The 12,922-nt window shown below is 41.1% G+C and overlaps 3 protein-coding genes across 10 annotated transcripts in view; 1 reads left to right on the forward strand and 2 right to left on the reverse strand.

The window, feature by feature from the left end:
- LOC145447388 (U3 small nucleolar RNA-interacting protein 2-like) overlaps nucleotides 1-12,922 on the forward strand; it is a 186,837-nt gene that overhangs the window by 107,696 nt on the left and 66,219 nt on the right. The gene's annotated exons all lie outside the window — the stretch shown is intronic.
- On the reverse strand, nucleotides 1,049-9,936 carry LOC145447059 (arrestin domain-containing protein 5-like). Its single transcript, XM_080325490.1, has 8 exons — nucleotides 9,599-9,936; nucleotides 8,980-9,096; nucleotides 6,191-6,280; nucleotides 5,851-5,978; nucleotides 5,640-5,779; nucleotides 4,919-5,162; nucleotides 4,615-4,772; nucleotides 1,049-3,961 (listed from the first exon to the last, which is right to left on the reverse strand). The coding sequence occupies exons 1-8, from the start codon at nucleotides 9,771-9,773 to the stop codon at nucleotides 3,955-3,957; spliced, it is 1,059 nt and encodes a 352-aa protein (XP_080181616.1). The 5' UTR covers nucleotides 9,774-9,936; the 3' UTR covers nucleotides 1,049-3,954.
- LOC145445763 (uncharacterized) overlaps nucleotides 11,326-12,922 on the reverse strand; it is a 41,579-nt gene continuing 39,982 nt past the window's right edge. For all 8 annotated transcript variants that reach the window (XM_080323892.1, XM_080323891.1, XM_080323896.1 and 5 more), the window contains 4 exons: nucleotides 12,421-12,570; nucleotides 12,278-12,358; nucleotides 11,575-11,670; nucleotides 11,326-11,501 (listed from right to left, as the gene is read on the reverse strand). In XM_080323892.1, the coding sequence (XP_080180018.1) occupies nucleotides 11,451-11,501; nucleotides 11,575-11,670; nucleotides 12,278-12,358; nucleotides 12,421-12,570 (378 nt within the window). In that variant the 3' untranslated portion in view covers nucleotides 11,326-11,450. The remainder of the gene's footprint in view (nucleotides 11,502-11,574; nucleotides 11,671-12,277; nucleotides 12,359-12,420; nucleotides 12,571-12,922) is intronic.

The following is a 12,922-nucleotide window of genomic DNA, read 5'->3' on the forward strand; positions in this document are numbered from 1 at the left end:
AATTTAAGAGGCCTCAACTGGTCGTTCGGCACCCTCGTCTCTGTTCATTACATCGCATTGTTCATTGTATGTGTCTTAATCAGATAAAAATTTAACCTATTTCCAGCGCAGCAATAGACGGGGGTATATCGTAGTGGCTCATGACCGAGCGTCGGCACCATCTAAGCCGTCTAAGCAGCATCGAGTCCCTCCATCGGGCTCCTCTTCCCTCGTGTCGCTGTTCTTACGGCGATAAAAAATCTCCGAGAAAAAAGACCCGATAAAGAAAAAAAAAGTAAGAAATAGCTTCTAAAATCACAATTATCACTGTCGTTTGTTCTACCGGCTTCGACGCTACTTTCCGCTATATATTTATAACATTTGCGTTGTCCTAAATATAAAGGATACGACCAAACTCGAAATTCCCAAGTTTACGTATTGGTTCCATTTCGGTCACTGCCCCAAAAAGTTTAATGAGGCTACTTCTTCACCTGTGAATCAAAAGCTCATGAGCACTGTCCCCTCTAAGCTGCGCGCGTGCGCAATAGCGCAGTGCTAACACTGATTCTGCGCACAGAAAATCTAAGCTGCGCACAAAAAAGCCTAGTGATGACCTTTTTTCAGTCGTTACGCACTGTTTTCCGAGAGACCGCGCAGTAAGTTGGTGAGTGCGCGCAGACTAGTGTAAAATTAGAGGGAACATTGCGTATAAGTAGGCTGTAACACGCGCGCTTCCTTGTTGTCCAACTACCATACTATAGGCATGAACTACAAGAAAATACAGAGCTCGTCAATCAAGAATGCCGGGCGTCAATTGTGGAACAGTATTTCGACGGTTATCCGAGAGATGTCAAGCATGTCCAAATTCAAGCCGCAATACAAGCAGCTTGCTTCTACTGGACCACGATCTGATATAACGACCTGGCCTTCCGACACCTGCCACCTAGTTTTATTTCTTGTCCTTTATTTAGATATCCCTGCATGATCTATTATTTTAAAGCTGATGTTTCAGCCTGATTTAGTAGTTCATTCTAATTATAAAGACAAATAACGACATTATAAGACGATATAAATTAAAGATTTTTTGTGTACTCTGTTAGATCTGACGTGAGAAAGGTAGACTTGAGATTCTCACATCGAGATTGAATAAACGAAAATAGGGCGTCATAAAACTGCATCGATCAGTGAAGCGGGAGTGGCGAGACAGCGTTCGTGTAATGGTATAGTCCACAGCTGCAACACCAATAGATTGCACGTTCGAGTGTGACCTAGTTCGACTCCAGAATCCCTTTCGAAATGTTGAAGGTTTTTCTAGGCTCGTTCTCTGGAGTTACCATATTTTGGGATCCGGGAAGCTGGACGCTTTTGCAAAATACAAAGATCAGATTACCGGATCAGAAAAGTGGCGATTCAATAATATTTATGGGACATCATGTTGTGTTTACTAAAAAAGGTTATTTGCCAGATATACTCCCGAAATAACCGCACGAACATCCGCATTGCAGATTTTGCGTCATCTACGGAGTTTTTTTAGCTCTGCCTGTCCGTTAGCCTGGCTGTCAAAGCTATAAAGGAGAACGTATTCTTAAAAAGAAGGGCATTTTCGATTTCCTGGAAAAGGCAGATGAATCCTCCTAAAGGAGGACATATGGTAACCCTATCTTCTCATCATTTGATCCGCGAAAGCACTAAGCAGTGTCTTAAAAAATCCTATAGGAGTGGGCCGTGCTACAAGTTGGCAGCTACGGAATCAAAATAAAAAATATCGGCCTGGTGTAAATGAATATTTCTGCCGAAAAAAAAACAATAAATAGGCTACCATAAACAACAACTGTTACGTGTATTATTTTTGTCTTCTTGCTACGCTCGCGTTCCCGAATTCTCGCGCAATGTCACACGATGCATTATTGTGTGTTGAATTACGTTCTCATTCGTTTGGTTGTGGGTCGCACGATGAAACTTACAATAAAAGTGAGTGGCGATCCGAAAAGGGCTGGGAAGCACTGCCCTAAAAGATAGATAATGGTGTTGAATAATAACGTCATACAATGAAAACGTTGACGATCGTTGCATGTCGTTCAGATAACGGTATGAAATTCTTCATTGGTAATAAATTCGTTAACGAGATGTGCTTATAATTCACCTTAGCTATTTACTAGATTTATGCGTGGACATTGGACAATATAGACCAGTGGTTCTTAACCTTGCCTCCAGCGCCCCCCAAGGGGCGCTGGCGATTTTGACCGGGGGCGGAAACGCTCAGGGGGCAAAATGGGGGGCGCTGGGCTCAGGGGGGCGGTATGGCGGGCGCTGGAGAAAAATGGCATCGCAGTAGATGATGTGGTGGTAGGACATATCCTTGATGAGTATTCAGAGCAAATTTACACCGAAAACTTCGTTATATATAGCCTACAAAAGACATATAGGTTTAATTGTCCATGGGCGCCTAAATGACTGGCACCGAATGTTCCTGTCTTGGCAATCTGAACCCCAGAAGAGGAATTCCATCTGGCGGGGAAAAATTATATGCCAGTGAAGAAATACCAATTTGAAATAGTGTGCGTCTTTCAGTTTAGTACGATTGGGCGGCAGGGATATCTAAAACTAGATATTCCTGTTGGGCGATATCCCTGTTGGGCGATTCTATATTTTTTGATATAGCAGACAGGAGGTCACGAAATAACATCATGCAACGAAGTCATACCAACGGGTTCGCTAGCCCGAATATGTTTAATTATTAGTTACAGCTTCCAAGACACCTCACAATGTTCGCTCTACGTTTTGATGAGTCTGCGCACACTCAACAACTCACTGCGCAGGCCCTCGCACAACAGTGTGTAACGGCTAAAAAAGGTCATAACTTCGGGTTTGTTGTGCGCAACGTAGATTTTCTGTGCGCAGAGACCGTGTCAGCACTGCGCGCGTGCGCAGCTTAGAGGGAACATTGCACCTCACTCAGCTCTACCGGTAAATCTGGTAACGTGAGAAGAGAGAGCATAAAAATTGATATCAATATACATGCAATTCCCGATTATATTGACCGATTCAATCATTAATTATTGAAACTTTTCGCGCTTCGCGCGTCTAGATGATAATATCTGGCTCAGTAAATGGACAATGGACACCCAATGTAGATGACTAGTATCAGCAAATAGCGGATAGCAGAAGGGGAGTCTGCGGGTGAAGCCCGCCGGAAGTTTGGTGTATCACCCGATGGGGGCCCAAGACCAACGTTTTATGGGGGGGCCGACGAAGTGCTGTTACGTCCCTAGTAACGAATTAATTGTACCTACGGACACGCCCAAATATGTTTAATTATTAATTACGTGCCCTTTATTTTCCCATACAACAGCTCACTCAGCGCTACTGGTAAATCTGATTTCGTGGGCTGAGAGGATAAAAAGTTTATAGCGGCTTATATATGTAACTACCACCTATTCATTCATGCATTAGAGAAAATTTTGGTACCTAGGGCGACCAGGCCACACAAACTTTGCTGACCATCGAAATCACGCTACGGGGTTCTTGGGGGCGAAGCCCTCAGAAGTTTGGTTTATCACGCTATGGGTGCGAAAGGCAATCGTTTTTAGGGGGTTGACGAAGTGCTGTTACGGTCCTCCCTCTTACTCATTGTCTTTATTACATTCCTTAAAATATGAGGTTGGGGGGCGCTGGAGCACGATAATTTTTGAAAGGGGGCGCTGGAGGAAAAAAGGTTAAGAACCACTGATATAGACAATGTGGACTTGGAGAGACAGACCCCGCCGACCTTGTGATAGAGTTCATTGTCCTTATTAAATCACATTTGCCTTCTTCGTTTGCTGTTGAACTACGTAAATTTATTTATCCATAAGAGCATTAATTCGGCGGAGAATACGCCTCGACGGACAGTCCACCGCGATGATACAAGCGCACATAGTTCATGATAGAGAAAGAAACGTTCGTTTAAACTCCTTCCCATCGTCGATCAGAGCATCACAGTCTGAAACAGAAATAAACGATGAAGAGAAGATGGAACAAATTTATCACGTTGATTCTCCGCAGACAAATGAAACGCCAGACAAGAAAAATCAACGCTACATGGCGACTCGTCTAGTTAGATATCCTATTAACGCAGTAGTGGTGTTCAACCGTGGTGCCAATTGGACGGTTCGGGGGTGCCGCGAGAAAATGAGGTAAAGATGGAGTGTTTCCAGCGACATAAAACAAAAATTAAGGACATCTAAATTCTGAGTATCATTCGGAAAGTCATTGCCAGCAGTGAGGCCATGATATTGCTACCTGACCGAAAGTGCTGCTGTCCTTTTTCTAAGTGTGGGGAAACAGTGATATGACGTAGGTTTACGATATTTTTTAGTCCTCAGTTTCCCACATTTTGCACTCAGGGTATGCCCGACCTGCTAGAGTGCCGAGAACTATTTCCCTTTCAGGGGGTTACGGTTGGTCAAACATGTTCAGAACCACTGTATATATGCCTTGTCTATATATAATGTAGGCGTGAAGTAGAATATATTTTGCAATTTTTGTACATTTTACACAGATTTCGTTTTACTTAGCTTAAAAGGCCGTCCGGCAGTTTGATATGGGTATTGTACAGTCAATGAAATGATATAGCTATATCTCGCTAGGCTATACCTCATGAAAGAGCCGTTCTTCATCAACACGTAAACTTGTCGCTTTGCGATTGATTCTGTTTCCGTTGACTTGATACCAATCTGATTGTTTCCTATGAATACCACTTCCGAATCGGAGTATACTTCCCGTGACAATAAACCGGGTAATTTGACGCCAAACTGCAATTGAAGTATATTTTGCAGCTATCAGTATACCGTTCAGATCGAAGTAATTAGCTAATGCAAATAAACTGTCGACCATTATGTGTGCCATTGCCGCAGGAAACAGCAATATTGATAGCCAAGACTGTGAAAGCCACGTTTACCTTCAGAGTATATTCCGTATTGATAGCCTCACAATTCGTCAGCTCTGATTCAACCACATCCGGAACTCGCATCGTCTCTTGATTGTCAAAAGTCATTTTGGAACCACTCCTCACTTCTCCGCTCAGCCAGGTCCCGACAATATTGCTTTTAGTTCTCGTTTCTTGGTGTTGAGACAGCTCAGAAGACACAGTGTATGTGATTCGTTGCGTTAGTATCAACTTGACGCAACTGAGTTTCTTTTTGCTGAAAAGCCCGTCCATATAATTATGAAATGTTACAATACACTTTTCTAGAGCCGGGCAATGGCATAAGATATGTGAAAACTTGACATTATATAATCAGTGGTATTTTTACCAGCGCGACACTGAGAAAAATTTCAGGAAGATTAAAGAGCAATTTTATATATGCAAGCTGATTAACATGTATCAAATAGTCTCAAATGCCTTCAAAAACAGTAAATCAACAATTGCATTATTTAAAAATATGCCTGCAGTATAGGCCTACATTTACCAGGCATATCTAGGGTTTAGGCTACCTAGTCAAGATATCCGTGACATACACACAACCCATTACCGGTTGTGGCGAATTGAAGGATATTGATGGGTCATTTTCAAGTTAAATATTCATGAATACGAATCCGGCTACATTGTCACTAGAACACAAGGTCAGACGCCAATGTGTCGGCTACTTATACATATGTACTGTACTTGTACATTGCACCTGCGATTGTCGATGAATCCGTTGATAGATATACATTCGCCAGGAGAATAGTTATTTTTAGTTGTCGATATATCGAATTCTATTACGTTTCTCTTCCCGCACAATCCATAATCCTCTGCTGCAGAAAGTACGATAGGAGCCTGTTTGAGGGAACGACCAAATCATATATCATATAACAGGCTGCTGCGAACAACACTAGCCTACTGCTCACTTCCGGCCCTCTGTATTCATATGGGTTTTTAACAAGAAATGTAGAATCGAATGTCTCCTTGAATGTCAACCGCCCATCTGAGTACAAAACCGTCAACGATACGATATATGATACATTTCCATCTTTGGCTGTAAAAATTGATCAAATTAAGCAGGGAATCCTATATTGCCGTACAGTCGGTCTCGTTTTTTTTTGACACACACATGCAACTGTTATTGGATTATTATGAATACGTGAAGTAACTTAGCCGGTCATGTCCGCTAGAGGTAATGCGATATTGTGACGGATTTTCTTATGTGCCGCGGATACGTATTAATATTGCATATTTGTACTTACTTACATTGGAAAGACGACGGGATGTTCCGTGGAAGCGTGAAATCAAATTCTATTTCATGCTCGCTTGCTTTAAGCAAATTCTCTTCCGTGTTGCCTAAAATCCAAATCACGGGCGTTCAATTGATCGTTCCATGACAGTGACCGCAATATTCAATTTACATAACTTGTTATAATCTAAGAGCACCGAATTTCAGTCCATGTTATGGTTATCTACATAGTCAAAAGAGAAGTTCATGTGACCAGATTAGTTATCCATAATCACAAAAATTCCTTTGCTTTCCAACACGAGGAGTGACCGAAGCTCAGTATTGGGTTTCCATCAAGACGCATGAATAAATTATGAAAACTATCCCCACTGTAAAAAAACGTAATCTACAATGTATGGCCTCAACACTACACCGTAGTCAATATCATTCAGTCCACACGCCACTATTACAACTCGACTTTGATTATTCTTTTAAACTGCAAATACGCGGAGATTGACGCATCAGCGAAACACCCATATAGTAGGCTATATCATTACTGTCAAAGTGTTAAATTACCTTTCCCCGTTATATGGGAACGAATGAGTTTCTGATCGATATGTTGCACAGAACTTGCACAATATAGGACGTGTGAATTGGCATATGTGATTACAATTATCGTCCAATACATAATGTATTCGATGTACATTGTACATGTACATTGTACACTGTACAGTACAATGTACGTCAGGGCTCTTCAAAAATGACTTTTTTTTCACAAATCGTACTGGTTACTTGATAAAATTGTTACGTTACCTAATTTAAGCCTACACACAAAATTTGGTTCAATTCCAACCAGTAACCGCGTTGCTACAGAAGAAGAAAGTTTCTATTTATTATCTAAAAATAAATAATAAAAAATTTGGAAATTTCCTGTTCACCCCATGAAAGTGTTAGGCTGTCTATAGAAAGGATGCTCACCAAATTTGGTACAATTCCAACCAGTGGAAGCGGAGTTATTGCCGTCGAAAAATTTTGATTTGAATAAAATAGTATTTACGGTGACCAATTCTTTGTTTATTTATTATAGTTGTGCTCACCGTAAATACTATTTTATTCAAATCCAAATTTTTCGACGGCAATAACTCCGCTTCCACTGGTTGGAATTGAACCAAATTTGGTGAGCATCCTTTCTATAGACAGCCTAAGACTTTCATGGGGTGAACAGAAAATTTTCAAATTTTTTATTATTCATTTTTAGATGATAATTAGAAACTTTATTCTCCTGTAGCAAAGCGGTTACTGGCTGGAATTGAACCAAATTTTGTGTGTAGGCTTAAATTAGGTAACCTAACAATTTTATCAAGTAGCCAGTACAATTTGAGAAAAAAGTCATTTTTGAAGAGCCCTAATGTACTTACGTACGTCGTACATACGCCTATATTAGCCGACACACGGTGTGTGATTAAATGGATCCAATTGGACCAGTTAATTATGCTTACACTCAGCAATGGTTTATTAAACCACATCAGTGAAAACAAGCATCTGGTATCGTGTCCAGTCCTATATATTATATCATTATTAGTATACTGCTGTATCCAGGGCCGGCCAACCCGTGGCCAGCGCGCCACATGTGGCCCGCGAGAAGGTTTTGAGTGGCCCGCGAGGTAATTTCCGAAATTAGTAATATTATCAAAATGGATTGCACAGATTGTGAACTTGCAAGGCCAACCAAAAATTTGATTAGTCTGGCCGCAACTCTAGAGATATGATGACTAAAATATCAGTTACGACGCATTGGCAGATCCATGAGTCAGTCACATTTTGGTAGATCTTCGTACACTACAATAAAGCAGAATAATTTGCGATAGATTTATCAAAAGTAGAAATTTTCTACACGCTTCGCGCAACACGTTGTCACTTGATTTCATGCTTTTAATATTGTTACCCATTTGTGAAAGTGAAAGAACTCCTAGGCTAGTTTATCAGATTGAGTCTAACTATATTCACGATTACGAGCCAAAGTGTCGTTCAGCATATGCGACCTTGCGCTTGCAGAAAGACCGTCGACTATGAAGCCTAGGCACAAAATGATTGACGCATGTTGGTCGAAGCTTTCGATATCGATATGTCCAGGCGCCGAATAGTCGAGTCCTAGCCAACCGAGCCCCGCGATATACAGTAGGCCCGCGATATAGTCAAGTGACAATGTTATTGACCGATGAACTTCGAACAATTTTCGCGCATCGCGCGGCTATTGGCCCCCGCAATAGTTCGTCAATCGATTGTGGCCTTCTGGCTGAAAAGATTATGGCCACCCCTGGTATAGACTGTCGTGAGAATGAAGAACGTAAACTTTAACGTAAATTAGTATGGCCTATATACTGTTACTTATGACAGAATTAGCGAGCATTAATTTACAAGAAGGTTGTTCATCATTGATTGATTGATTGATTGATTAGTAAAATCCAGATAGAAGTATGGTACCCGCTGCTCACAGCGCTTTTAAATGAAGATGATATATGTGAAGCATGATAGTGAAATATGATATTATATACATGGCCTGTAGATTCATTTAAATTCAAGTTTAGTAGTGAAATCACGATTCACCGATTCCCAGTAAACCCTTTTATATAATTTTCAAACAGGACCCGAAGTGGAGACGGATTCAGTTTTATCAACGCGTATATTAGATCCAAATACAGAACAACGTGACTCTGATTCTGCACATCCCTAAGTTACAACATGCAAAAACGCACTTTTTTTTAAATTTTGTCCAGGAATGCAGCATTATTGTTTTACAACTACGATTTCATAAAATTTCACTTACTGTCATTGAAGACGGCGGTGTCGAAATAAGCTTCATCCGACTCGAACACCATTTTGTTCTCGCCGAATCCGACAATCCATTTGACTTTACAGGCCCCATGCACGCTTAGCTTTGTATCTGCACACAGGGTTGTAACGGGTACACATTTTATGTTTCGCACGGTAACTGTGATTAAAGGTATATTTCGAATGTCATAAGTAGTATTTTTGACCTGAAAACGAGAAATTTTGCTCTCAAAATTTTAAATTTGGAAATTTTATGACGCCACAATATGAATATGTTATTGAATGCCGTTACCAGACACTTTCAGATCTAAATGCCACGGATTTGACTTTTCAGTACGCGCCGCTGACTAGATCCCGATTCCATTTTTTATTATGCCCATATGTTATAAAAGTTATATATATATCCGACAGATACTCAAATCCATTCGATATTCGCACGATAAAGTGAAGATCATTGTAGGCTACACGGCGTGCACTGTGTGCAGTGTTCATTTGTCTAAATGCCACCATTATTCGGTTAAAAGCCATGAATCAAAATCCCGAACCAGGTTATGCACCTATATAATTGTGATATATCTCTACATCGCCCCAAATGAACAATTTAACATCCTTACCTTTTACGCTCACATTATTTCTAAATCCCCACGAAGCCTTTCCCTGAATTTTATCACCTGGCAAGTAAGGTTGTCTTCCAAGTAACACCACTTTGGGATTGTTCATGTTCATCGTGCCCTGGCGAAGACTCAAATTCGATCTGTGCCACCCGAGCCATGACATGCCAGACGCCATCTTTATCTTACAAGTTCCCCTACAGTCGTGACTATAAACCCAACATGGAATAACACGAACCTTCACTTCATCGGGTATTATAAATGAAAATGAAACCACGGAATTCGCACAACCTCACATGTAGTATTCTCTGCATGAATGTATTCCAACATCTACGCATCAGTTGAGAAAACGCAGCCAGCGTTATCCCTTTAAAAAATTTAATAGACCCCCTTTCGCGTTGCATGAAAATTTAATGACCTCCATAGAGGTATCGGGAATAGTCATCTATGAGAAAACAGAGATAGCAACGGTAACATCAACAAACGATGTCTCAGTTACCGAGACTTTGACACATCGATCGATAAACGTGTTGTGGGTGGCGACAGCAAACTGGTATCAAAACACCTACCAAAATTTAACTGATTGAAGTCTATTTCGTTTGTTTTATTGAAATTCATTATTCTTATTGAGAGAGTAATCCCTGGAATAGTGTGATAACTGACAACTTCAAATAGCCTATATCGGATTAGGATGCAATTTGTGGTATGTAGAATTATTGAATTCAACTAGCTGAATTTTGTTGTGACCCAAAAGACTATTATGCGAACTACGTCACAAAGCCTGCTGGTTTACAGAAATCAACAATAATAATAGTTGATTATTATCACTACCAACAGAGCTTTTGCAGGTCATGATAAGAATGCGGGTGTATGCATTATGCTCAATTGCTCATGCTCACGTTTCGATGCCTGAATTCATACTATACTGAACTCTGGCACGGAATTGACGGCGACAATTAGAATACAGTTGTCGGCATCACAATTGTGTTATCAATCGACGCGAAATATTTGTCATCAATTGTGTCATCATCATAGTCGACGTGAAGGATTTGTCGACTATATTCTACAAAATTGTCCGCATCCGCAGTCCAATTCCGGGACTTTGTTTGTGGTATTCATGGTGTTAGTCGACAATTATGGTCTGGTCATTTACACCAGGCCAACTTTCTTCATTTTATTCCGTAGCTGCCGAGTTTTTGCGCGGCCCACTTGTAGGTTTTAATAATACACCGCTTACACGGATGAGATGGCGAGGAGGAGCCTAGATAATCTCCAACACTTAGGCCGCAATTCTAGAGTCGACCTCGGTCGTAAGCTCGTAACCCATTGGTGTTGCAGGTGGATTATACCACTATGGACTACGCTATCTCGCCACAATTCCGGGAATAACTAATGTAATCAAAAAAACGGTCAGGTCGCACCATCATGCTTAGACTACTCCATCGACTCTTAGCCGGGACGGAATCGCCACTTTAAAATGAGCCTTTTCCTGGAGAAGTTTAAGAGACATTATGAGGCGAGTCATGAGTCATTTGTTTGTCACGCCAGTGAAAATCCGGTACTGACAACGATAAAGACGAGAGGCAGCGAGACCTTCGTACACAGTCGCCATCTAATTGAATGGCAAAGATTACTACTTTTTTTCAGCTCTGCCTGTCACACCCACAGCCGCATTCATCCAGCTCCAGCAAAACCAACGCAGTCCACACGTAACCATTAACCAACAGTAATTCGCGGCACAAGATATATTGATTTAAGAGAAAAGTTTCAAAACATTAGGTGCATAGCGCGCTACGTTTGCATAGTTTCAGAAAGTAAAATCAGTCAAATTAAATCGTCTCCACGCCGACAGAATTCACTGAATCGTTCTCTCGTCCCAAACGTGATCCACGCAATGAGAAAACGCCTGAAAAAAAGAACACAAAATCGACAAAGTTGAATAGAAGTGGTAAGTACTATAATTTCGCCAATGAACTTACGTCACATTTGGTAGCGGTCACAATGTCTCGACACCAATACGACGGACCTTGCCTGCAGTCATCGGTTAAATTATCGGTCGGGCATAGCTTCATATGCTGAACAATACAACAAAGGTAACATATGCCCAGAATTGTTCCAGGCAATATGTTTGGGGTAACAGTAGCCAGCAGCGAAAAATTTGTACTCGCCGCAGTACCGTAAGTGAGTTTGTTTTGTCTTCAGTGCTTGGGAACGGCGACTTCAAATTCTCAGGTCAATTCCAGTCAATTTTGAGTCACCAAAGATCAAATGCATGACTGGACGGTAATTCAATGAAGCCCAAAATGTCTAAGGGTTTGCATAATGTGTATGTAGGGGTTTTATGATGCACGACTACTAATGTCTTGCCTGAGGGAGCTATGGTTAAATCAGATACGTCTACACAATGTAACAAATTCTACGACCGGAATAACCATGCGCGGATCAGTTAACAGACATTCCAAAGTAAAGCTCACACTGCTACGTTCCGCTACATTTTTTGAATATTGTCTCTGGTGATCGTATCGACAACCTATATATTTTTTTCACTTTGAATATTGAAAAGTAGAAAATAGATTGGGGCAAGTTTACGTCCCTTTTACGAGTGAAATTTTCATAAAAAACGCGTGAAAAGTATCCGACGATGACTGTACCTATCAGAAGCGTCGATTATCAGCAGTTTACCTGACATATGAAAGACGGATCCAAAATATTTTCAGCGTACTGCATGATGACAGGATAGAATTCTCCAACCAAGCTGTCGCACTGAATACAATTCCAAACATTGAGAAGCGCTCCAATTACACAACAATCCATGCGTTGGTCACCTCTGAAACTTCGGAAGTCGGCATGTAGTTGCAGACTTTCTGCAATTCTTTATCCAAAGCGGCCCGGGTCGCGTTTTTCTCCAGCAATTCGTCCAGAGTGTGGATGACACTTCGGCAGATCGGACATCTGTCGTTCGCGCCGACGTGAAGCTGAATCATAAAGCAGCCCGTTATTTGCGGTGCCGTTTTCAAGTCATTTGCGTTAACGTAGCTTGTCTATTTTCATACTGCGTTCAAATCTTTGCGGAGATGGCTTACAACAGTTTCGTTAGTCAAAAGCGGGACCAATTTTTATCACTAGTAGGTTACAGCGCTACATTACCGTACAGCCCACTTTCTAATCCGGCATAATTTCACAAAGATGTTAGTGTTCATCGAGTACTAAGAAATAACCTATCCGGCGTTTTGTCGCCGAATTAATCGGAGATATAACATTACTATGACATGGTCAGAGGTGGTCAGTAAACAGGTACTTCAACAATTTCACAGTACTCGAGTAGAT

The sequence above is a fragment of the Botryllus schlosseri genome, chromosome 9 (genome assembly GCF_051294905.1).
Source record: "Botryllus schlosseri isolate E-star chromosome 9, Bs_hap1, whole genome shotgun sequence".
NCBI lineage: Eukaryota > Metazoa > Chordata > Ascidiacea > Stolidobranchia > Styelidae > Botryllus > Botryllus schlosseri.